The sequence below is a fragment of the Molossus molossus genome, unplaced genomic scaffold (genome assembly GCF_014108415.1).
Source record: "Molossus molossus isolate mMolMol1 unplaced genomic scaffold, mMolMol1.p scaffold_m16_p_19, whole genome shotgun sequence".
Lineage (NCBI taxonomy): Eukaryota > Metazoa > Chordata > Mammalia > Chiroptera > Molossidae > Molossus > Molossus molossus.
The window spans coordinates 4,454,316-4,477,741 of record NW_023425354.1 but is presented as its reverse complement, the minus strand read 5'-3'; the positions used below and the strand labels follow the sequence as shown (position 1 = coordinate 4,477,741).

At 41.7% G+C, this 23,426-nt stretch overlaps 1 protein-coding gene across 5 annotated transcripts in view; it reads right to left on the bottom strand.

The window, feature by feature from the left end:
• SRP68 (signal recognition particle 68) overlaps positions 1-22,999 on the bottom strand; it is a 38,978-nt gene extending 15,979 nt beyond the window's left edge. Inside the window, exons 1-8 of one of the 5 annotated variants that reach the window (XM_036268992.1) lie at positions 22,796-22,999; positions 20,389-20,455; positions 14,510-14,623; positions 11,835-12,030; positions 10,855-10,937; positions 10,459-10,568; positions 10,006-10,088; positions 8,411-8,551 (exon numbers count right to left, since the gene is read on the bottom strand). In XM_036268992.1, the coding sequence (XP_036124885.1) occupies positions 8,411-8,551; positions 10,006-10,088; positions 10,459-10,568; positions 10,855-10,937; positions 11,835-12,030; positions 14,510-14,623; positions 20,389-20,455; positions 22,796-22,979 (978 nt within the window). In that variant the 5' untranslated portion in view covers positions 22,980-22,999. Of the gene's footprint in view, positions 1-8,410; positions 8,552-10,005; positions 10,089-10,458; positions 10,569-10,854; positions 10,938-11,834; positions 12,031-14,509; positions 14,624-19,772; positions 19,823-19,851; positions 19,902-20,125; positions 20,167-20,388; positions 20,456-22,795 lie in introns of those variants that run through there. The other 4 variants (XM_036268993.1, XM_036268994.1, XM_036268996.1 and 1 more) reach the window with 4 other exon arrangements.
• Between the last annotated feature and the right edge of the window lie 427 nt (positions 23,000-23,426).

Here is a 23,426-nt window from a genome sequence, read left to right as displayed (position 1 = left end):
CCCTCCAAAAAGAGCTGCCTCACAATGCAACCACCATGGCAATTCAGGGGTGACCAAGTATTAATAAAGCAAAATAGGAACAAATTATAAAGTAAGACAATATTAAAGACGTGAAGATTTGGCTAAAGAGACTCTGGATTTTGCAACTGGGTTTTGGCAGCTGATTCATTCTCAGCTCCAATCTGTTCAGTCCAATGCTTTATCTCCTTGAATTATTTCTTCCTTCCAAACTTTTCAGAAAACTACTGTTTCAGTATTTAAAATCTTAAAACACTCAACAAGCAAGCAATAAGCTGGAACTACCAAATTCTGGCATCCCAGCTCCTAGAGGGTGGCAAATACAGTATCAGGCAGGCGAGGAACACTGAAGGGAAGAGCCCTTGTCTCTGAGGCATAGCTCCGGGCTTCCAGGCAGAGCTCAGCACAATGAGAACTGGCCAGGTGGGTAAGGCCCATGTTAGAGCAGCTAAATCATCTAGCAGTGGCGCCAAGGGGCAAGTGGTGCTTCTTGGGGTTAATCTCAAATGGCCAAAGGGTATTTTCCATATTTAACAACCTACAATCCATTCAATTCAGTAGAGTTTTAATCAGCTAGATCTGACATCTAAGGGTTTAATTGACACTGACACTGCACTTAATTATTTTATTTACCAGCTGGACTTGGTATATGTGTGATAGAGGACATAAGAGACTCAACTGTTTTTAGTGTTAAAACCCAACCACGCCTGGCTGGTGTGGCTCAGTGGTGGAGTCTCGACCCATACACCAAGAGGTTGCTGGTTCAATTCCCGGTCAGGGCACATGCCCAAGTTGTGGGCCAAATCCCCAGTCAGGGGGCATGCTGGAGGTGACCAATGGATGTTCTCTCTCATTGATGTTTCTGTCTCTCTACCTCTCATTCCTCTCTCTCGCCACCTCTCGTTCCTCTCTCTCAAAATCAATAAAGAAAAAAAATACCCTACCAGGATTCCCTGGAATTAATACACATTTTTTGCATCTACCACATTATTCAAAGCTCTCCAATACTCAGAAGTGACCTTAACACACTGTAATATTGTTAAAAGCCAGAGATAACTGTATTCACCACCACTAGGACATTAACCAGGAACTTAGTATGAGATAACACTATATATCCTACAAACATTAAAATGATAAAGAAATATTATAAACTTCATGTCAATAAATTAAACAATTTACATGAAATTAATAAATTTCTCTAAAATAAAACTCATCTAAACTGACACAAGATGAAATAGAAAATCTGAATAGCCTACATCTTGTAAAAAAATTATATTTGTTTAAAACAAACAAAAGCAAATTTTAAAAACCTTTCCACAAATATTAAATCATTAAGTTGTACAATTAAAACCTTTTATGTAAATTATACCCCCTAAAAACAAACAAAAAACTTTTCCACAAAGAAAACTCCAATCCCAATAGTTTCACTGATGAATTATAACAAACATTAAGGAAAATCAAAAACAAAAAATATTATTACATAAACTCTTTCAGAAAACAGAGGAGAAACAAATCCAACCCTGACAAAGACATTACCAGAAAATTACATGCCACTATTTCTCATGAAAACATGCAAAATTATTCAAGTAGTAACAAATCAAACCCAGCAATACATAAAAAACACAATGTATCATAACCAAGTGGGGTTATCTTAGATATACAAGGTTGGTTTAACATTAAAATTAATCAATGTAATTCACCATGTTAACAGACTTCAAATATCCTTCAGCCCTTATCTTTCCAAATTGAAAGGTTCTAAATTGTCCTCATTCGGTTCCTTCCAACCCTTTGATTTCATACACAATTCAAACACTCCATTGTATCTTGTGGAACAGCAATGAAAAACCCACACAATATTCCTAGTTTACCTGTACACCATAATTTTTACTGGTACAGGAAAAGCCTCACATTAGGTTTCCTAATGACCCAATGTGGCCGAGGAGGACCTACGTTTAGCAGTGAAAGCCTGAAGTAGTGGGGGCAGGACACCTCACTGATCCTGACTTACCCTCAACATGAAATCTTGGACCAAACCTCCACGGACCTGCATAACACATGTCCAGGGGCAATAGCTCTGATGCTTGCGTGCAGAAGCACTTAATATGTTTTTCAATTTAATAACGGAAGCCAAGTAACACACAGAATAATGGGCTTAAATGGATGAAGAGCTTTAGAAAATGTGATCACAACACAAAAATGCATTACTTTCATGATTGAGCTTTTACAGTCTTATAAGAGCCATTTATTGAAGATCTGTTTTCATCTTGGTAAGGACCCTAAATACCATTAACAAAACGTAGCATATGAAGGAAAACAACTATCAATACATTGATTCTTTTATTCTCTCTCTACCTGACTTCTTTGAGCAGATGCCTAATAATAAACAAAAGCTTTAAATTAAACATCTTCTGCATTAAATCAAGGTTAAAATTCTTAATCTGAGCAGCTTTATTCAATCAGAAAGACGTCAAATATATATTTTTAAATTTACATGGTATTCTCAATTTAGGTAATTTATTCTAGAACAGTAATCCAAAATATGGAAAAATCCATGTAACAAAGATTTGCTACATCATCGTTTATATAGTCTTGTGACAGCCAATAAAATCATGAGAATTCTTCAGTCCAAAGAACTTGCTCCTGATCTTCCTAAGGATCCCAACCATTTAATTAAGAAAGCTGTTGATGTTCAAAAGCATCTTGAGAAAGGCTAAGGAACTATTCTAAATCCCATCTGATTCTGATCAACTGCCGTATTCACTGGCTGGCTTGTTATCAGACTAAACGAGGAAACACAAGTCATCCACAGCCTCTGTTCTGGTTGCTTACATTTGTCTAAGCACTCAAGCAATAAAATAACTGTTTAACTAGAAGCTTGTTTTGTATTTTTTCCCTAAAAAAAAGAAAAACTGTATGGAATGCAAATGACCAATAACAGACGTGCTTTGATTAAAAAGCATTAACATTTTTTAAATGTTTTTATTAATTTTTAGAGAGAGAAACATCAACAGGCTGCCTCCTACACACCCCCTACTGGGGATCGAGCCCAAAACCCTGAGCATGTGCCCAGTGACATGGGACAACACTCAATCCACTGAGCCACACTTGCTGGGCTGATTAAACAGCATTTTGAAATGTCTATTTGCCATTATTTATGTACACTAGGGACAGATATTACATAGAATATATTTAACTCCATAAACATGCATGCTGAAAATGAGGAGGGAACACAGAACTAGTAGCCGTTGTGTTGAGATAACTGAGTATTTTCTTTTTTTTAATCTGTTCAAGGTTGGAAATAATGTGTTTTCTCTGTTGGTTATGACCTAGCTATCTGGAAGTCATCCCATCAACTATATACCAGAACTCAAGTTCGAGAGTAATCCTTTTAAAAATGGCTGGGTGCACAAAGCTCAACCAGTCATCACCAATTGAGGCCACCTTCAATTTTATTTTATTTTATTTTTTTTAACTAATGGGTGAAATCATTGATAGTGTTAGTTAGTATTTCTTTTCTTTTTTTTTTTTTTATCCTCACCCCAGGATATTTTTCCATTTTTTGTACAGATAGAGTGGGAGGGAGAGAGAGGAAGGGAGAGAGAGAGAGAAACATCGACGTGAAGGGACACATCGAGTGGCTGCCACCCGCACAACCAACCAGGGCCGGGGACAAACTGCAACCGAAGTACGTACCCTTAGCGGGAACCGAACCCGGGTCTCTCCGGACCGCAGGCCGACACTCTAACCGCTGAGCCAAACTGGCCAGGGCGCCACCTTCAATTTTAAAAGCAACAGCTTCACGTGCAAGTGTAAAATGTTCTCACTTGGTCTAATTTAGTCAAAACTGAATTATTTTACAAATAAGGCAAAAAGACCTCTTCAAATATAGGTTTTTATTCTCTAATGTGTGAAAAAACAAGAGAAAGATATATTCAGATAAAATGTCCCTTATACCTTCTCCTCCCACATGGGAACCTGCCTTCCCCAACTAACCTACTGAATGGAGACGATTCCTTTGCAAGGACTATTCGTTTCACTTAAGGTTGTGCTTATTCAAGTCTTTATCAGGGGCCCATGATTCTGCTTGTGTAATTTAAGTGAAATTACATTTAATTATTCATCGAAGCCAAATAAAATGATCCTGTTTCTAGCCTTCCTCATGAATCCAACAGGATATGTGGAAAAGTTCAAGGAACATGAGTTTTGGCGTCACAAGGGCCTGGTTCTCCATGCAAGCGTCCCCTTGCATATGGCTGTGGGAAGCTAAACAGTCTCTCTGAGCCCTGTTTCCCAGCTGTACAATGAGTGTTGCCCACCCTGAAGGGTTAAAAAGATAAACACAGAAAAGCATCAAGCAGTGTACCAAAGACGTTAAGGAGAATCACTACCCTCCTTTGCTCATCTCTATGGTGTTTCTGTCCAAGTGACCACCAGGTATTTTTTTAAGTTTTGTGAAATAATTTGTAAGAACATGAAAAATCCTTATAAAATGTTAATAAAGACAGGATACAAAATCAGATCTTAGTATAATTCCAACAAGTAAAAAATACATAACATCTCATGAATACAAAAAAGACTCAAAGGAAATATACACTGGTTTCCACTATAGTACAATTAAGTACGAATGAAAGTATATCGGAAGTGAGCTATACATTGCTCTCTTAAAAACGTTACTTATATTTTCTAAACTTTAAGCTGAACTTTTAAAATTTAATAAATGTTTTGCCGATACATCTGATAAAAAATTAATACCCAAAATTTATAAAGAACTTATAAAACTCAACACCCAAAAAAACCCAAACAATCCGATTTAAAAATGGGCAAAGGACCTGAACATACACTTCTCCAAAGAGGACATACAAATGACCGACAGACATATAAAAAGATGCTCAACATCACTAATCATCAGAAAGATGTAAATTACAACCTCAATGATAAATCATCTCATACCTGTCAGAACGATTATCATCAATAAATCAACAAACAGTGTGGGCAAGGAGGTAGAGAAAAGAGAACCTTTGTGCACTTTTGGTGGGAATGTGGACTGGTGCAGCCACTGTAGAAAGCAGTATATACTTCCAAAAATTAAAAAGAAAACTGCCTCCTAACCCAGCAATTCCACTTCTGGGAATTTATCTGAATAAATCCGAAATACTAATTCGAAAGAATATATGCACCCCTATGTTCACTGCAGTGTTATTTACAATAATCAAGATTTGGAAGCAGCCCAAGTGTCCACCAGTAGAGGAGTGGATAAAACAGCTGCTGTACATTTAAATATATAATGGAATACTACTTGGCTATAAAAAAGAAAATTTTACCCTTTTCGACAGCATGGATAAACATGGAGAAAATTATGCTAAGTGAAATAAGCCAGTCAGAGAAAGACAAGTACCATACGATTTCACTCATATGTAGAATCTAATGAATAAACTGAACTAAGCAAAATAGAGACAGACTCATAGATAGAGAATAGGCTGACAGCTCAGTGTGGGAGGTGGGGGGACAGGGGGAAATGGGAGTGGAGGAATTGAGTTAAAAAAGGAAAAAAAAAAAGAGAAAGAACTCAAACACCAATAGTGTGCTAACTGCAGGGGGTGGGGGGGTGGGGGAAGGTGGAAGAGGGTGTAGGGGGGTATAAATGGTGATGGGAGAAATATAAAATAAAGAAAAAAAAACTTAATAAATGCTAGCTTTTCTTGTCCTTTATCTGATATATGTCTGTGACCCATTCCTAAGAAGTCCCCACTGAATTCCCAGTAGGCTCCCTGACTCCATTCTGGCCAGGATTTCTGCCTGACTGCCACGGAGGGCAATGCTTTCCTTCCAGCACGTATCACTTAATCAAAATTAACCCAATCACATAATCTAAGTGGCTGTTGCCACCAGAGCCCTAGTCCAGAAGAGATACTGCCACACTGTAGTGCAATGAAATGCTCTAAAAAAAGAGTCTATCTTTTAGTTTAAGGGGGGAAAAACCATCCTGGTGTTGTTCTATTCTCCTGACCTTAAAGCAAATAAAAGGGGAATGAGGGGCAACATGCAACACAAAGGCAGAAAGAAATCCCATCTCAAACCAAAATAGCTATTTTGGAATAAGTCACTGAAAAGTTTGGAGGCTTAAAACAACTCATCAGCCCAGGCCAGTTTTTCTCAGTGGTTAGAGCATCAGCCTACAGACAGAAGGGTCTTGGGTTTGATTCCTAGTCAAGGGCACATACCTGGGTTGCAGGTTCGATCCCTGGCCCTGGTGGGGGTTGTGTGGGAGGCAACCGATCGATGTGTCTGCCTCTCACATTAATGTTTCTTTTTTTTTTATCCTCACTTGAGGACATTTTTCCACTTTTTGTTCAGGTAGAATGGGAGGGAGAGAGAGGAACAGAGAGAGAGAAACATCAACGTGAAAGGGACACATCGAGTGGCTGCCACCCGCACGACCAACCAGGGCCAGGGACAAACTGCAACCAAGGCACGTGCCCTTAGCGGGAACCAAACCCGGGATTCTCTGGACCGCAGGCCGACGCTCTAACTGCTGAGCCATACCGGCCAGGGCTTAATGTTTCTGTCTCTCTCCTCCTCCTTCCCTTCCACTCTATCTAAAAGAATCAATGGAAAAAATATCCTCAGGTGAGGATTAACAAAATAAATAAATAAAAGAATCAATGGGGGAAAAAATCCTTGGATAAGGATTAACAAACAAACAGACAAAAACTCATTAGCACAACTAACAAAGCGCCCTATATGCAAGTTATTCAGGGTCTACAGTTTATTGTGGACTTTCAGGAAGGAAACACCACTGGTCCTCAGTGAGGCTATGGACACACTGAGCAGCCTGGCTTTTTTTTTTAAAGATGCTCTTCACCTCATATGAAGGAGGAGCTCTAAAAAGTGCCTTAATCACTCTAGTACACTGCTGGTGGCAATGGAGACTGGTGCAGCCACTATGGAAAACAATATGGTGTTACCTCAAAAAATTAAAAATTGAACTGCCATTTGACCCAGTGATCCCACTTCTAGGAATATACCCTAAGAAGCCTGAAACACCAATCAGAAAGAATATATGTACCCCCATGTTCGTAGCAGCACTATTTATAATAGCTAAGATCTGGAAACAGCCCAAGTGTCCATCAGTAGACGAATGGATAAAAAAGCTGTGGTACATGTACACAATGGAGTACTATGCAGATGTAAAAAAGAAAGATCTCTTATCCTTTGAGATGACATGGAGGGACCAGGAAAGTATTATCCTAAGTGAAACAAGCCAGAGAAAGACATGTATCATATGATCTCACTTATTTTTGGAATGTAATGAACAGTCTAAGGAATGGGGTAGTCCCAGAGACATGGAAGTGGGGTACAGACTGACAATCCCCAGAAAAGGGGGTGGTGAGGGAGAGAGAAACCACAGAACTTATATGCATGTATGCATGAACAATGGACAAAGACAACAAAGCTGGGGACAGGGTGGGGAGGGAGGGGGAGGAGGGTGTTAATGGGGGGAAAAGGAGAAACATCTGTAACAAAAATGAATTAATTAATTTAAAATAAATAAATAAATAAATAAAAATCATGTATCTAACCAGAGATGTGGAAGTAGGGTACAGACTGACAATCCCCAAAAGAGGGGGTGGTGGGGGAGAGATAAACCACAGAATTTATATGCATGTATGCATAACCAATGGACATGGACAACAAAGCTGGGGACAGGGCGGGGAGGGAGGGGGAGGAGGGTGTCAATGGGGGGAAAAGGAGAAACAGCTGTAACAAAAATAAATAAATAAATAAATAAATAAATAAATAAAATTTAAAAAATAAAAGTGCCTTAATCACTGAATACTTTGGACAAACCAAGATCATTAGGATTTCATCTTTTGAACCTCACTTGGTTGTTCACACCCACAAACAGGCAACAATTATGTCAGTAAGCAGCTTTGCATGAATATTGCATATATACCACACACCAAACAAGATGTTCTGGTTTAGCTAGGCTCTCCTTAAAAGGCCCAGGAACAAGAGGCTGCCCCTTTAGGGCTAGAAGGCTAGGACAAGAGGTCAGAGAGACAGGAGGGACATAACAGTTAAGCTGCTGCACCACCTGCTGGGCCAAAAGTTACCCCTTACTTTAAGGGAACCTCTTACTGCTCCCATTTTTATGCTGATGACTGTCATTATCAATTTCTTTGCTCTTTAAACATAATACCTTCTCTATAAACTTAGCTTTTAAAATAATTTTATTCAAGAGGGTGCATCTTAAGACTATTACCAAATCTCCAACAACATTAAGACAATTTTTGTTTTGTGATAAATGAGCACCAACAAAATACTACATCTTAAACACACAAACACACACCTCTTCAGACACATAAAGAGAGAATAGGTACTTCCTCCTTACCTGAGCAATAGCTGCCTCATTATCAGCCAGTCCCAATAAAAAGATCCTCACTTTGTCGATCTTGACTGGGACTGTTCTCCCTCTCCATTCCACTTCACTCATGGTAGCTGCCTGTTTGGCTCGAGTCTGAGTGATCAATGCCTGGAAAGTAGTTTCAGAAAGTTCAAGATTTACCTGATAGATACGACCCAACTAAGGTAAAATAAGTAGAAATTAGTATTGTTTCTTTCTATAACACCATTATACCTTATAAAGTGAGTATACACAAATTTATATTTAAATTGTTCCTTGGCTTACAAAAATTCAAATTTTAAAAGGATAAAACAAAGTTAAAAAGACCATCCCTAATTCTGGTAAGAGTGTAAGGAGAAAAACATATCTGTATATACCACAGGCAGAAATGTAAATTAGTAGAAACTTAAAATATTTGTCAATATGTATTAAAAGTTTCCAAAACATTCAATTCTACTTTTAGAAATTTATCCTAACAAAATAATCAAGAATGTGTAAGAAAACTGGGGACATGGATATTCATGGTAATACTGTTTAGCACTTATTAACAGGGACATGGTCAATTAAAACAGTCTTCAGGCCCTGGCCGGTTTAGCTCAGCGGTTGGCCTGTGGTCCAGGGAGACCTGGGTTTGGTTCTCGCTGGGGGCGCGTGCCTCGGTTGCAGTTTGTCCCCAGCCCTGGTTGGTTGTGCGGGTGGCAGCCGCTTGGTGTGTCCCTTTCACGTCGATGTTTCTCTCTCTCTCTCTCTTCCTCTCTCTCCCTCCGGCTCTGTCTGAACAAAAAGTGGAAAGAAATGTCCTCGGGTGAGGATAAAAAACAAAACAAAACAAAAAAACAGTCTTCAGCCCTGGCCAGTTTTGCTCAGCGGTCAGAGCGTCGGAACTGTGGTCCAGAAAGACCAGGTTCGGTTCCCGCTAAGGGCATGTGTCCATTGCAGTTTGTCCCCGGCCCTGGATGGGTCGTGCGAGTGGCAACCACTCAATGTGTCCCTTTCACATCAATGTTTCTCTCTTTCTCTCTCTCTCCCTCCCACTCTATCTGAACAAAAAATGGAAAGATGTCTTCGGGTGAGGATTAAAAAAAATAGTAATAAAAAAAAATAAAAGTCTTCAAAGGAGTACCACGTGGCCATCAAAAGACAATGATGTAGAAATGTATTTACTGAAGTAAAAAACTGCATGTGACCTATTTTAAAAGAATATTACTAAAGAGTGTATACTGAGATCCCATTTTAAAAATACATGCCTTTTTTCTCTACACATATAAATGCCTGCAAAATATTCGTCACATTATTAATAATGACTACCTCTGGTTGGAACCTATGTGATTCTATTTCCCTCATCTTCTGTATTTCCTACATTTTCTATGAGCCTATACTGCTTAGAAAATAAATGTAACATGGCAAAAAAGTCGAACACTTAAAAATATTCAATGAAAAAAGGTTTTTGCCAAAAAATACATAGATATAAGTAAATATGTATATATTAATAGAAATTATATTGGGTGATATGGAATTATGGATTACTTCTTTCTCCAGACTTTCTTAAAACCACTTTTCACAAAATGTACACACTAGATTACCTCCAATTTTTCAGCCAGGAGACCCTCGGTGCCCCCAGACCTCAGTCTCATCTGCATGAGCTCATTGATAGCTGACTGGTCCCCTGAGGAGGAGAGAGAGAGACAGAGAGAGAGAGACAGAGAGAGCAGAAAATGTTCAAGGGTCTGGTCTGGCCTCTCCAAGAACACCAGGTTCACCTCGGACATGAAGGAGCTCCCCTGCACAGCACGTGCAGTGACTCCCAGGCCTGGTAGGAAGCTTCTTGGAGCCAAGATGGCAGGGTGGAAACGAAAGCAAAGGCACCGCCTTCTGTGATTTGGAGTCGGGCTGACTCTGACAGTTCTACCTTTTTCATCAACCAAAACCCACGTCAAGGAGGAATAGAAGGGAAAGGGAAGCACGTTCCATCACTTCCAGGCTCTCGCAGATGGACCACCCAGCCGCCCACAGTGCTCGACGCAGGGCCTGCTCACCAATGTTGTATGCACAGTAGCGGATGTTGGGCGAGATCTCTTCCACACGCTGGTTGTACAGCACGGCCTGCTCCTCTGTGAAAGCACTGGCGAGCTTCTCGTAGATAGTTCTGCGAGGAAAGAAACACCAGGTTTCCCAGCAGCCTTATTTTTAAAAAATGAATTCACAAGGAACATGGTAGCTAAAAACAAAACATGGCACTTTGAGGCCCTTATACCAACTCCTGGAAATGGCATGTTGTGAGGATGAAAGAGAATAACCAACTATTCTAAAGGGAAAAAAAAACAAGAAACTGTACTAACTTTCACAGAAACAATCATCAGCTCATCTGAAGCTCGAAGAACATGACTATCTAGGATCAGAACAGGCTACAACCCTTGGATCGGAGGACTTACTTGCATTTGTTAAAAGCCTCAATGGCAGCTTTCCATTCCTGATGTTCAAACCGCAGCATTCCTGAGAGGTACGCCGTGTAAGCCTGCAGCATGACAGGGAAAGAGTACCTGCTTCAGCACCCAAGCACCAGCTCAACCTTCAAACTTTCGTTTCGAGAATACAGACATTCAGGTTGACTTTAAAAGAGAACAACTTTTCACTGATCAAATGTGATGCACAGGTAATTTGTTATAATTCATTTATTTCCTAGGAGAGAACTTCAAAATAAAGAAAATTTGTTTTCTTCATCTGACTTAAAACCAGCTTCTGGGCTATACTGTAGTATTAAAAGTTTAATATAAACTTGCAATATCTATCTCTCATAAAAAATTCTTATTTGTGAACTCTTGTAAATATAAGATGAAAACTTTCTATATACATATCAAAATAAACACACCCTGGCCAGTTTGGCTCAGCAGTTGGAGCGTTGGCCTGCGGACCAGAGACTCCTGGGTTCGGTTCCCGCTAGGGGCATGTACCAAAAAATAAAATAAAATAAAAATAAACATGAGCTTTCTTTAAAAGTTAGAGCTAATTATTAAAAACCAAGAGCTCAAAAATAAGAGATATTGCACTGGCCAGGTAGCTCAGTTGGTTGGAGCAACATCCTGTACACCAAAAGGTTTCAGGTTTGATTCCCAGGCAGGGCACACACCCAGGTTGCAGTTCGATCCCTAGTTGGAGTGTGTACAGGAGGCAACAGATCAATGTTTCGCTTTCATATTGATGTTTCTCTCTCCCTCTCTCTCATATCAATAAACATATCCTCGGGTGAGAATTTTAAAAAAAGAGATTATTAACTTCACCATGAAAAGCCAAGCTCAGTTTTCCCCCTCTCCTATCAATTTACAACCTAAGAAACTCTGTTGTGTTTAACTATCTTTTTTAAGTCACGTCTCTGATTTCCATAATAAGGCAAGGCCAATGCGAAGGCACTCACCTGAGCCTCTAACTTGGTCTTGGCATCCACGCGATTGCTCTCACACAAGCGCTCCAATTCCTCTGCATGTTTCACAGCTTTGCGTAGGCGAGACAGTAAGTGGAACCGTTTTCGGGGTTCAGTGTTGGCTTCCTGTTTGAGCTGCATGGCATAGCTCCAGGCTCTTTCAGCATCCATCAGAACCAGAAGCAAATATCTAAACCAGAGACAAGAACGAGCGAGTTGCACAATAATGGCCAGGAACATCAGACTCATTCTCCAAGGCACAATCTTTGACGTGCACCTTCTCTCTACACACTCCCTGGCTCTCCTCCTAACTGCTCTTCTCACAGTATCGAGCATAACTCCCGAATCAGCATCTCTGATCCCGACTCAGGCTCCACCTCAGGTTTCTAACCAACCACCGATTCATCTCATTGAAAAGCCTGCTCCCACCTCAAACAGCAAACCTAGACTGACCCCTCCCAAATTTTAGCAAATAGAGGCCATCCAAGCACAGTCTGGCCTCACCTTTGAATCCACACCTCCTTCATCCAACTCCGTTAGAAACCAAGGCCTGAAGGGGCGATACACGGAAGTGGTTAAGAAAAAGGCTCCGGAGTCTGGGTTGGAACCTCAGTGCCATCGCCCCCTAGCTGTGTGACTTTGGCAAAGTACTCATCTTTCTGCTCCTGACTCTCCCATGTAGTGATACATGTAACACACTTAGACCAGAGCCTGGCACTTAGCTAAGTAATAAATAAGTTAGCTACTTTTTTTTTTAATCCTCATCGAGGACATTTTTCCATTTTTTGTTCAGATAGAGTGGGGTGGGGGAAACATTGACGTGAAAGGGACACATTGAGTGGTCCCTACCCACACAACCTAACCAGGGCCGGGGACAAATTGCAACTGAGGTACGTGTCCTTAGTGGGGACCGAACCCAGGTCTCTCTGGACCACAGGCCGACGCTCTAACCGCTGAGCCAAACTGGCTAAAGTAAGTTAGCTATTTTTTGAACTATTGCCTTTGCCCAGCCGGTGTGGCTCAGTGGTTGAGCGTCAGTCCATGCACCAAGAGGTTGCCAGTTCGATTCCTGGTCAGGACACATGCCCAGGTTGTGGGCCTGATCCCCAGTAGGGGGCATGCAGGAGGTGGCCAATCAATGTTCTCTCTCATCACTGTTTCTCTCTGTCTCCTTTCCTCTCTCTAAAATCAATAAAGAAAAAATATTTTTAAAAAATTGTTTAAACTATTGCCTTGATTCATCTTCCTTAAATGTCAGTTTAATCTCTCTCCAAAATAAAGGTTCTCACTATTGTAAGACTCTTCCTAACTCGATCATACCAGATTTATTCAAAACGTCCTGCCCCATCCCATCACGGTCTCTGTGCTCTAGTTTTCTGTCTCCACACAACACGCTCTCAGTCTCTTCGCTGCCTGAGCAGAGGCTAACAGCTGTTCAGAGCATGAAATTCCTGAGCCCCACGGACACCACAGCATGACGTTTCCCCTGCCACAGGCTGTTCTTTCCTCTCACAAATCCTTCATGGTCCAGCCTCCTCCTTGCAGACTCCCTGGCTCCCTATTAAGAACCTCAAGCTAATCTCTCCCCTCCAATAATTCTTAAGTGGCAATGACACACACTATGCAGTATGTTGCTATCTTGCAGTATTTCCTGTTTGGATTTAACCATTATCTCTCAAGATCACAGTCAACAAGGTTCAAGAACTATGCCTCCTAAACTCTTCCACATCCAATATGTATCTAGCTCAGTCCTGGCCACACACTAGACCAGGGGACTGCAGACTTTTTCTGTAAAGGGTCCAATAGTAAATATCTTAGATTCTGTAGGCCAAATGGTTTCTGTCACAATCACTCTGTTATTGTAGCACAAAGCAGGTGTAAACAATATTAAACGAATGGTGTGGCTGTGTTCTAATAAAACTTTATTTACAAGAACAAGTGGCAGGAGTACCAATTTGGCCCACAGGCCAAAGTTTAAGGAACTGACCTAGAGACATTTGATACTTGTTGCTTGAGAGATTAATTCTTCGGCCAATACGAAGCCTGGTGCATCCAACACTGAAGCACAGACCTGTCCTGTCATCCCTGACACACAGCCAGACTTCCCGTAAGGTACACTGATTTCAGCAAGCACTAAGATGCTGCAATTTGCATTCTAGAAACCTTACCCAATAACTGATTAGATTTTAATCACTGACGTTAACATTTACCATTCCACCACAGTTCTCGAACAAGTTCTTAAACTTCTTTGAGCCTCAGTTTCCTCATCTTATTATAAAACACAGCAATAGTAAAAATGCCCATTCCACAGAGCTGCTAAAAAAATGACGAGGCAATTAATCGGTCTGGCATAATGTCTGGCACATTGTAATTGTTCAATAAATGCATTAGCAAAAAGTATTCAGCACTGCCCTGGCCAGTTTGGCTCAGTGGTGAGCTCATCAGCCTGTGGACCAGAGAGTCCCGGGTTCGGTTCCCGCTAAGGGCATGTGCCATGGTTGCAGTTTGTCCTCGGCCCCGGTTGGAGTCGTGTGGGTGACAACCACTCCATGTGTCTCTCTCTCACGTTGATGTTTCTCTCTCTCTCTTCCTCCCTCTCTCCCTCCTGCTCTATCTGAAAATGGATGAAAAATAAAAGTATTCAGCATCTAGCACTGAGCAACCAGTACCTATTATCAGTGAGAAGATCTTCAGTTACTTTTTTCCCTGTGAATTTGTGTCTGTTCCCCATCTTGAAGTTAAGTGTTTTCCGGAGACGTCTCTGTCTACGGGAACAGTAGCCTCTGTAAGAAACCAGACAAAAATCATTCAGCCAAGCTGATAGCACTTTCAACAGTAAATTCTGTAACAAGGTAAGCTCAAAGGATTAACACGTTCTACTTATGGTTACTATAGACACCACACATCATCTTGCAAACATTCACTGAACTAAAACATGCAAGGCTGACTGGCATCACAGAAAACACGGAGACAGAGGACATAATACCCATTCTCAAAGAACCCATTCTCTGGTTGGGGAGGATCATGCAGATAAAATGGCAACCAAGAAAACAAGGCAAATATCAAATTGAATGTAAAAGACATGAGTAATCATTCTCTTCTTCTTAACTTCTGCTGGAGCGAACTGAGGATGGGTTTTGAAAGAATGAGTAGGACCCTCTTATGCCAAGCCTCCCTCTGTTCACACAGCTCTTTATTCTTACTTCTATTATAGCATAGAACACTATAATTAAGTTTTTAACGTCTGTCTCACTAATATAAACTCCTTTAGTGCAAAGATGATTTTATTTTAAAATTTCTTAGCACACTGCCTAACATATAGTAAAAGTATTTTGACTAGTGTGAAAATACATACAAAATTTACCAACCCTTAATCAAATAATATAGCATAGAATTTATAATACAGAATAATATTCAAATGATACTCTAGCATCTTAGTCCTAAACCTACTAGGGTTCAGCTTATTAAAAAGAAAAATAAGCCCTGGCTGGTTTGGCTCAGCGGTTAGAGGAGCAGTTCTCAACCTGTGGGTCGCGACCCCTGTGGGGGTCAAACGACCCTTTCACAGGTGCAGCCTAAGACCATTGGAAAACACATATTTCCGAAGGCGATTCCTAACAGTAGCAAAATTACAGTTATGACGTAGCAACAAAAATATTTTTATGGTTGGGGGTCACCACAACATGAGGAACTGTATTAAAGGGTCGCGGCATCAGGAAGGTAGAGAACCGCTGGTTTAGAGCATCGGACCGCAGACCAGAGTCCCAGGTTCGGTTCCTGCTAAGGGCATGTACCTCAGTTGCAGCCCCGGTTGGGGTCACGTAGGTGGCAACCACTTGATGTCTCTCTCTCTCACGTTGATGTTTCTCTCTCTTTCTCTCTCCCTCTCCCTTCCACTCTATCTGAAGATAAATGCAAAAAAGGTGTCCTTGGGTGAGGATAAAAAAAAATAATAAAGAAAAATAGTAAGTCTAGTTGAATCTATAAACTAGATCTCCCTCAACTCATAATTTTTGCTTTAATCATCATTCACCCTTTTACATAAAAATCAAATGGAGCCCTGGCCAGTTTGGCTCAGCAGTTTGAGCATCGGCCTGAGGAACAATGAGAGCTGGGGGTAGGAAGAGGGAATTAACTACAGGGGAACTTTTTGAGATAATGAAAATGTTCTATTTCTCAATTTTATAGTGGTTACCAAGGTGTATCAGGATGATGCTCTAACCAACTGAGCTACTTGCCCAGTGCTATATAGTGGTTACCTAATTGTGCACATTTGTTAAAATTTATCAAACTGTACATCTGAAAAGGATGAATTTTTACATATATAAATAATACTTCAATAAACACAACTTAAAGAAAGATGAGAACATGTCAAAGGACACAGTAGCCAACATAAAGGGGCTTACTGGCCAAATCTAGGTCAATCAGAACATCAAAATATATGTGATAGTATCAGATTACAATTCACAGAATAAAATAGGAAACTATAAGTATATATAAATACATAATAAACATGTTGAAAGTTTGATGAACATCAGTAGCAGAACAAATTTAAATAGTGTGCTACCAGATGGGTACAATGAGATGAACAGAGCATCAGCTCTGTGGTATTCCTGAAAAAGGTCTATAACCTGAATCTCATCAAGAGGAGGCATCAAATAAACTAAAACTAAGGGACATTCTACAAAATAACTGGCCTGTAATCTTTACCAGCATCAAGATCTTGAGAAATCAAAGAAACACTAAGAAACCTTCACCAGAGTGAAGATTAAAGAGACATGACAACTACATGAAACCATTCTAAACTGGATCATTTTGCTATAAAGGAAATTACTGAGACAATTAAGGGAATCTTGAATGGGGTCTGAGGATTAGACACTAACAATTTTTCATTAGTTTCCTGCTTTTGAGTACTGCAATCACCTAAGAGAACATCACTGTTTGCAGAAAATACACATAAAATATTCAGGGGTTGCCCTGCTGGTTTGGCTCAGCAGTTAGAACGTCCGCCTGCAGATTGAAGGGTCTCAGGTTCAATTCCCAGTCAAGGGCATGTACCTGGGTTGCAGGTTTGATCCCCAGCCCTGGTGGGGATCATGTGGGAGGCAACCAAATGATGTCTCTCTCACATTGATGTTTCCCCCTCCCTCTGTCCCTCTTTCCCTTCCATTTTATTTTTTTAAAATGGAAAAATATCCTCAGGTGAGGATTAACAACAACAACAAAAAATTCAGGGGTGCCCAGCCAGTGTGGCTCAGTGGATTGAGAGTCATCCCATGGACTGAGAGGTCCCAGTTTGATTCCTGGTCAGGGCACGCACCTGGGTTGTGTGCTCAATCCCCAATGGGGGGCATGCAAGAGGCAGCCAATTGATGTTTCTCTCTGACATGGATGTTTCTCTCTCTCTCTCCTCCTTCCATTCTCTCTAAAAAAAATCAGGGCAATGGGCATCAGATAGGCAATCTACTCACAATGGTTCAGGAAAAAGAAATATTATCCATAGCGTACCTGCAAATTTTCTGCAAGCCTGAGATTATTTCAGATAAAAAAAATTTAAACACTATTGAAGAAAATCAGGAAAAATTGAATAAAGACTGTGTTTAGATTATTTGCATCATTATATAAGATGATATTAAGGAATTACTGGTAATTGAGTTAGATGGGATAATAGTGTTTTGGTTATATTCTCTAAAAGCCTTACTCATTGGACACAAACCTAAGTATCAATGGGTAAAATGGTATGATGTCTAGAACATGCTTTAAAATGATTCAGAAAAGAACACGATGCAGATCACACTGAATGCTGGCAAGGATGTGGAACAACTAGAGCTCTCACACTGGTGGTAGGGGTGCAGCCTGGCACAGTGATTTTGGAAAACTGCTTGGCAATATGTTACTAAGGCTGAACATAAGCACATCCTATAGTATTCCATTCCCAGGTATACAGTAAACATATGAATGCTTCCCTCCACCAAGACACATACAAGGATGTTTATGGCAGCACTATTTGAAATAGCCCGAACAGGAAACTGGCCAAATGCCCAGCAACAGTACAGTGGAAAACAGTGGTACAGTCACCTGACAGAATACCATATATTGAAGAGAATAAAAGAATTACCACTATACACAACAATATGGAAGACTTTCAAAGACAATGTTGAAAGAAAAAAGGCTCTCACAAAAGAGTATATACTATGTGATGCTATTTATTTATTTATTTTTGTTTGTTTGGTTTTTTTATCCTCATCCGAGGACATTTTTCCATTTTTTACTCAGATAGAGCGGGAAGGAGAGAGAGGAAGAGAGAGAAACATCGATGTGAAAGGGACACATCAAGTGGTCGCCACCCACACGACCCAACCAGGGCCGGGGACAAACTGCAGCCAAGGTACATGCCCTTAGCGGGAACTGAACCCGGGTCTCTGTGGACCGCAGGCTGATGCTCTAACTGCTGAGCCAAACCGGCCAGGGCTATGTGATGCTATTTAGATAGATTTCAAAAATAAGCAAACTAATCTAAGGTTAACAGGTCATGATTGTAGTGACCCTTGGAGAGGAAGGGTTTGTGAATAGAAGGAGCAAAGGGGGTTCTTCTGGGATGCTGGTAATGTTCTGTCTCTTAATCTTGGTGCTGGCCACAGGTTGTGAAAAATTTATCATTTTCTGTACATTTCTTTGTATACAAATTATACTTCAACAGAATGGTTTTTAAATCCTTCAATAAAATGTTTTTCTGTTTTTGTTTTTTTTAAAAAGGAGGGGGAACAGATGCAACAAAAAGGACAGAAAGTTGATCACTAATAAATGTGTCATGGGTTCATTGTACTATCAACCCTACATTTAATTTTGGAAATTTCCTTAATATTTAAAAACAAATCAAGTCATAACAGTCTCCTGCTTAACTCTTCGGTGGCTTCCCCCAACACCTAGGTGAACACCTGAGCCAGTCACCCCGGCCTAGAAGGCCCTACACACTCTGGTCCTGCCGCTTCTCTCACCTCATCTCCTGCCAGTTCCCACCTTGCTCACTCTGCCCCAGCGCTGCTAACCCTTCACCATATAGCCGATTCCTTAGAATCTGAAATGCACACTGTTTTAGTAGTGCTTTTATTTTTTTATCCTCACCTGAGGACACTTTTTGCATTCATCTTCAGATACAGCGAGAGGGAGAGAGGGAGGGAGAGAGAGAGAGAAACATCAATGTGAGAGACAGACACACATCAACTGGCTGCCACCCACACGACCCCAATCGGGGCTGGGGACAAACTGCAAATTGAGGTACACGCCCTTAGCGGAAACTGAACCCGGGTCTCTCTGGACTGCAGGCTGACGCTCTAATCACTGTGCCAAACTGGCCAGGGATTAGCAGTATTTTTAAAAATCAAGTAGCCAGCCCTGGCCGGTTTGGCTCAGCAGTTAGAGCATCGGCCTGTGGTCCGGAGAGACCTGGGTTCGGCTCCCGCTAAGGGCATGTACCTTGGCTGCGGTTTGTCCCCGGCCCTGGTTGGGTCGTGTGGGTGGCAGCCACTCAATGTGTCCCTTTCACGTCGATGTTTCTCTCTCTCTCTCTCCCTCCTACTCTATCTGAACAAAAAATGGAAAAATGTCCTTGGGTGAGGATAAAAAAATAATAATAATAAAAAAATAAATAAAAATCAAGTAGTCAAAGCCTATACTTAAAATATAGAAACAGTTGGATAATTCTGCTTTCAAAGTACTAAATTGTTTTATACATTAGGCATCTATTATATTTTTTTAGACTCATATTAAATGTTTTCCAACTCACAGGCTGTTTTTAAAGTTTATCAATAAGCCTTGGCCAGTTTGGCTCAGCAGTTGGAGTGTCAGCCTGCGGACCAGAGTCCTGGGTTCGGTTCCCGCTAGGGGCACGTACCAAAAATAAATAAATAAATAAAATTAAATGAAGTTTACCAATAGCCCTGGCTGGTTTGGCTCAGCAGTTAGAGCGTCAGCACGCAGACCAACTTAGGTTCCAGTCAAGGGCATGTACCTTGGTTGTAGTTCAGTCCCCGGTCCTGGTCAGGTCATGCGAAGGCAACCAATCAATGTGACTCTCTCACAACGTTTCTCTCTCTCCCTCACACTCTATCTGAAGATAAATGGAAAAATAGCCTTGGGTGAAAATTTTAAAAAATAATAATAATGAAATAAACAAATGTTTACCAATATATTACAATGGAAATTTCCCTCACATGTTTAAAATACTGTAAAGCTTTGCATTTAGCCAAGATTACACAATATGATTAAGTTAAAAAAATTATTACCATTAACTGCTTATTAACTTCAGTAGAAACCTCCAATGTATCTGCAATATTGTGAGGAAACATGGGTAAAAAGATTGGCTCCTTTTATTCACTATAAAACTTTAAATTTGAAAATTAAGTGTATCTTTAGAGGATTCAATATAAGTTCAGAGGCAGACTTTCTAGGCATATTTTCTTATATCACAGAGTAAGGCTATTAACAAAGGCATACAAAGTTTGAAAATTCCACAATGATTTGCAAATGTCTTGCACATGATACTAACCTGTACCTCTGAAAATCTCCATGCCGTAAGCCATGCTGCTGCTGGGATTCCTTAATAATCTGAAGAACTAGAGCCAAGATTAAGGAAAAGCTTACAATGGCAAGAACCCAAATAAATCAAAATATGTTCCCATTAGTCTATCTTTGTATCAAACCACAGCACATTACAAACATTTCTGAAATACTAAGCAAATTAACCAGTGAAACCATTTCAATAGCTATCTTGCCAAAGGACAGGGCTAAGCGCATAGAAAAGTTCATTGCCTTAACTATTACTACTTTTAAACTAAAAAAGGAATCCATACTAGCCATTAAGGATTACTGAAACTCAACAGTTTAAATAAAGCTGCTGGATTCTAAATGCTGACTGTAATTGGGGTGGTTCCCACTGATTTACACCTGGACCCAGCAATGTACTCATTCAAACAGATTCGGGCTATAAATGACATGTATTACTCCTCTACTTGCATAACCTCCTACATATGCCAAACCTTAACAGCTATAATGCTGCATGAGCCAATGGTTAGCACATGCCAACCAAAGTAAGTCCACAGTCTACATAAAAATATTGAAGTTTTTCTTTTGAAAGAAAAAGCCCTGCCCTGGCCGGTTTGGCTCAGTGGTTGGAGCGTCGGCCTGCGGTCCTGAGAGACCCGGGTTCGGTTCCTGCTAAGCATATACCTCGGTTGCAGTTTGTCCCCGGCTCTGGTCAGTCGTGCGGGTGGCAGCCACTCAATGGGTTTCTTGCACATCGATGTTTCTCTCTCTCTCTCTGTTCCTCTCTCTCCCTCCCACTCTACATGAACAAAAAATGGAAAAATGTCCTCAGGTGAGGATTAAATAAATAAATAAATAAATAAAAAGCCCTGCCCTGGCTGGTTTGGCTCAGCGGTTAGAGTGTCCGCCTGCGGTCCAGAGAGACCCGGGTTCGGTTTCCACGAAGGGCGTGTACCTCGGTTGCAGTTTGTCCCTGGCCCTGGTTGGTCGTGCGGGTGGCAACCACTCAATGTGTCCTTTTCACGTTGATGTTTCTCTCTCTCTCTCTCTTCCTCCCACACTATCTGAACAAAAAATGGAAAAATGTCCTTGGGTGAGGATAAAAAATAAAAATAAAATAATAATAATAAAAGAAAAAGCCCTGACAAAACCCTCCTTTTTAAGAATCTTAAAATATTTTAACATCATGTACCAAACTTTAGAAAGTCCAGTGACCTTTATCTACAATTTTAGTTTTCTTTTAAAGTTTCCTCAATGCTTCTCTATAGGTATATTCTAAAATACTGAAAACTAAAAAGGACTACTATTTCAATAACTAAAAAGGGGCAAGGAGACAGAAGGTCGGTAGTAACATCAAGCTGTCGTAACATCCATTTGGAACTATACCACCAGTTCAAGTAAAACTCCAACCCCTTGAAAAGTCAACTACAGCCCTGGCCGGTTTGGCTCAGCGGTTAGAGCGTTAGCCTGCGGTCCGGAGAGACCCGGGTTCGGTTCCCGCTAAGGGCACGTACCTTGGTTGCAGTTGTCCCCGGCCCTGGTTGGGTTGTGTGGGTGGCAACCACTCGATGTGTCGCTTTCACGTCGATGTTTCTCTCTCTCTCTCTCTCCCTCTCACTCTATCTGAACAAAATATTGAAAAATGTCCTCGGGTGAGGATAAAAAAAAAAAAAAAAAAAAAAAAAAAAAAAAGAAAAGTCAACTACATTAAGCTGTCAAGCTAAATGTGTTATTTCAGAAACTCAAGCCACATTTTCTCCATTTGCTATTTCACTTCAAAAGTCCACTAACTAGTGTCATCAGCACTCAACTGTGATTAGACTCTGATGGGAACCACAAATCGACTCCTTCAGCTCCCCTGAACAACTCTCAACAGGATAAAATGCCTCCAGGTCTATGAATAAAGCTATACAAGTGAAGCTAAAAAGCTTCGGCGATTTGCACTCAAAACGGGCAACACGCTTCTCAGAACAGTCCATCTTTGCCTTCACCTCCAGAACATCCATCCAACCGTCCGACAGCTGTCAGACAAAAGCATCAACCCAAAACGTCAAGACCGCAGTTTCCTCTGGCTAGTTCGGGAGCTGAAGGCGCCAGAGCAGCAGCTCCCTGGGCTGGCCAGTGTCACCTGCCCCCCAACTGGGCAGCTGCGGGGAACGTGCGGAAATCTGCTCAATAACCCGGTGCCACCTGAAGAAAAGGGCAGTCCCCAGCGTGGAGGGAGAAAAACCGCCCAAATGACAGATCCTGGAACTCTGAGTGTCACAAAGTAAGGGCGAGAGAAAGTGCAGCCCTCGGCATCTCCTGCCCGGGGCCCGCGGGGACCCGCGGGGACCCGCCGCCTCTCCCGCCCCCGGCCCGCCAGAGCGACACGTAGTCATTCCAAGTTAGGCCCGATGACTCTAGGATACTCTCCAAACTCAGGCTGTCCCCGAATTCTTTGTTTGCCTTCGATCCGGCAGAAGGTCGTTCGTTCTCCTTATTTTCTTCTCCTCCGGCACCGCGCCCACTGCCGCCACCGCCGCTGCCTCCGCCGCCGCTGCCGCCGCCGCCGCCGCTGCCCCCGCCGCCAGGAACCTGTTTCTCAGCAGCCATCTTGCCCCAGCGCCGCAGAGCAGGACGGGATAGAGGAGGCGTGACGACCGCGGCAGGAGAGAGTGGAACCAGCCAGGACGGGCTGACGGGATAGCAGCGGACTCCTCCGCCACGTCCCTGCCCGCAGGCAGCGGCCACTTGTTGCAGCGCGCCTGCGCGTGGGCTCGGATTCCTGGTCCCCAATTGTGGGGGAAGGGGCTGAGGGTTCCCAGGCGCTGGAGGATCGTAGCCACTGAGGTTTTCTCCGGGGCAATCCCACCTCCAGTCTACCAAGGGCGGAGGGCTTGGAGGTGGAACCCCACCTCTTGCACCCTTGCTCGGAGGATCCTGCTTGCATCCAGCGCACAGAGGCCTGGGGCGGGTGGCTACGGACTTTGGATTTCGGGGTGTCTACCTCCCCCGGGGCTCGGGAGATGGAGTGCCCACCTACAGGAAGGAAGCACCCCG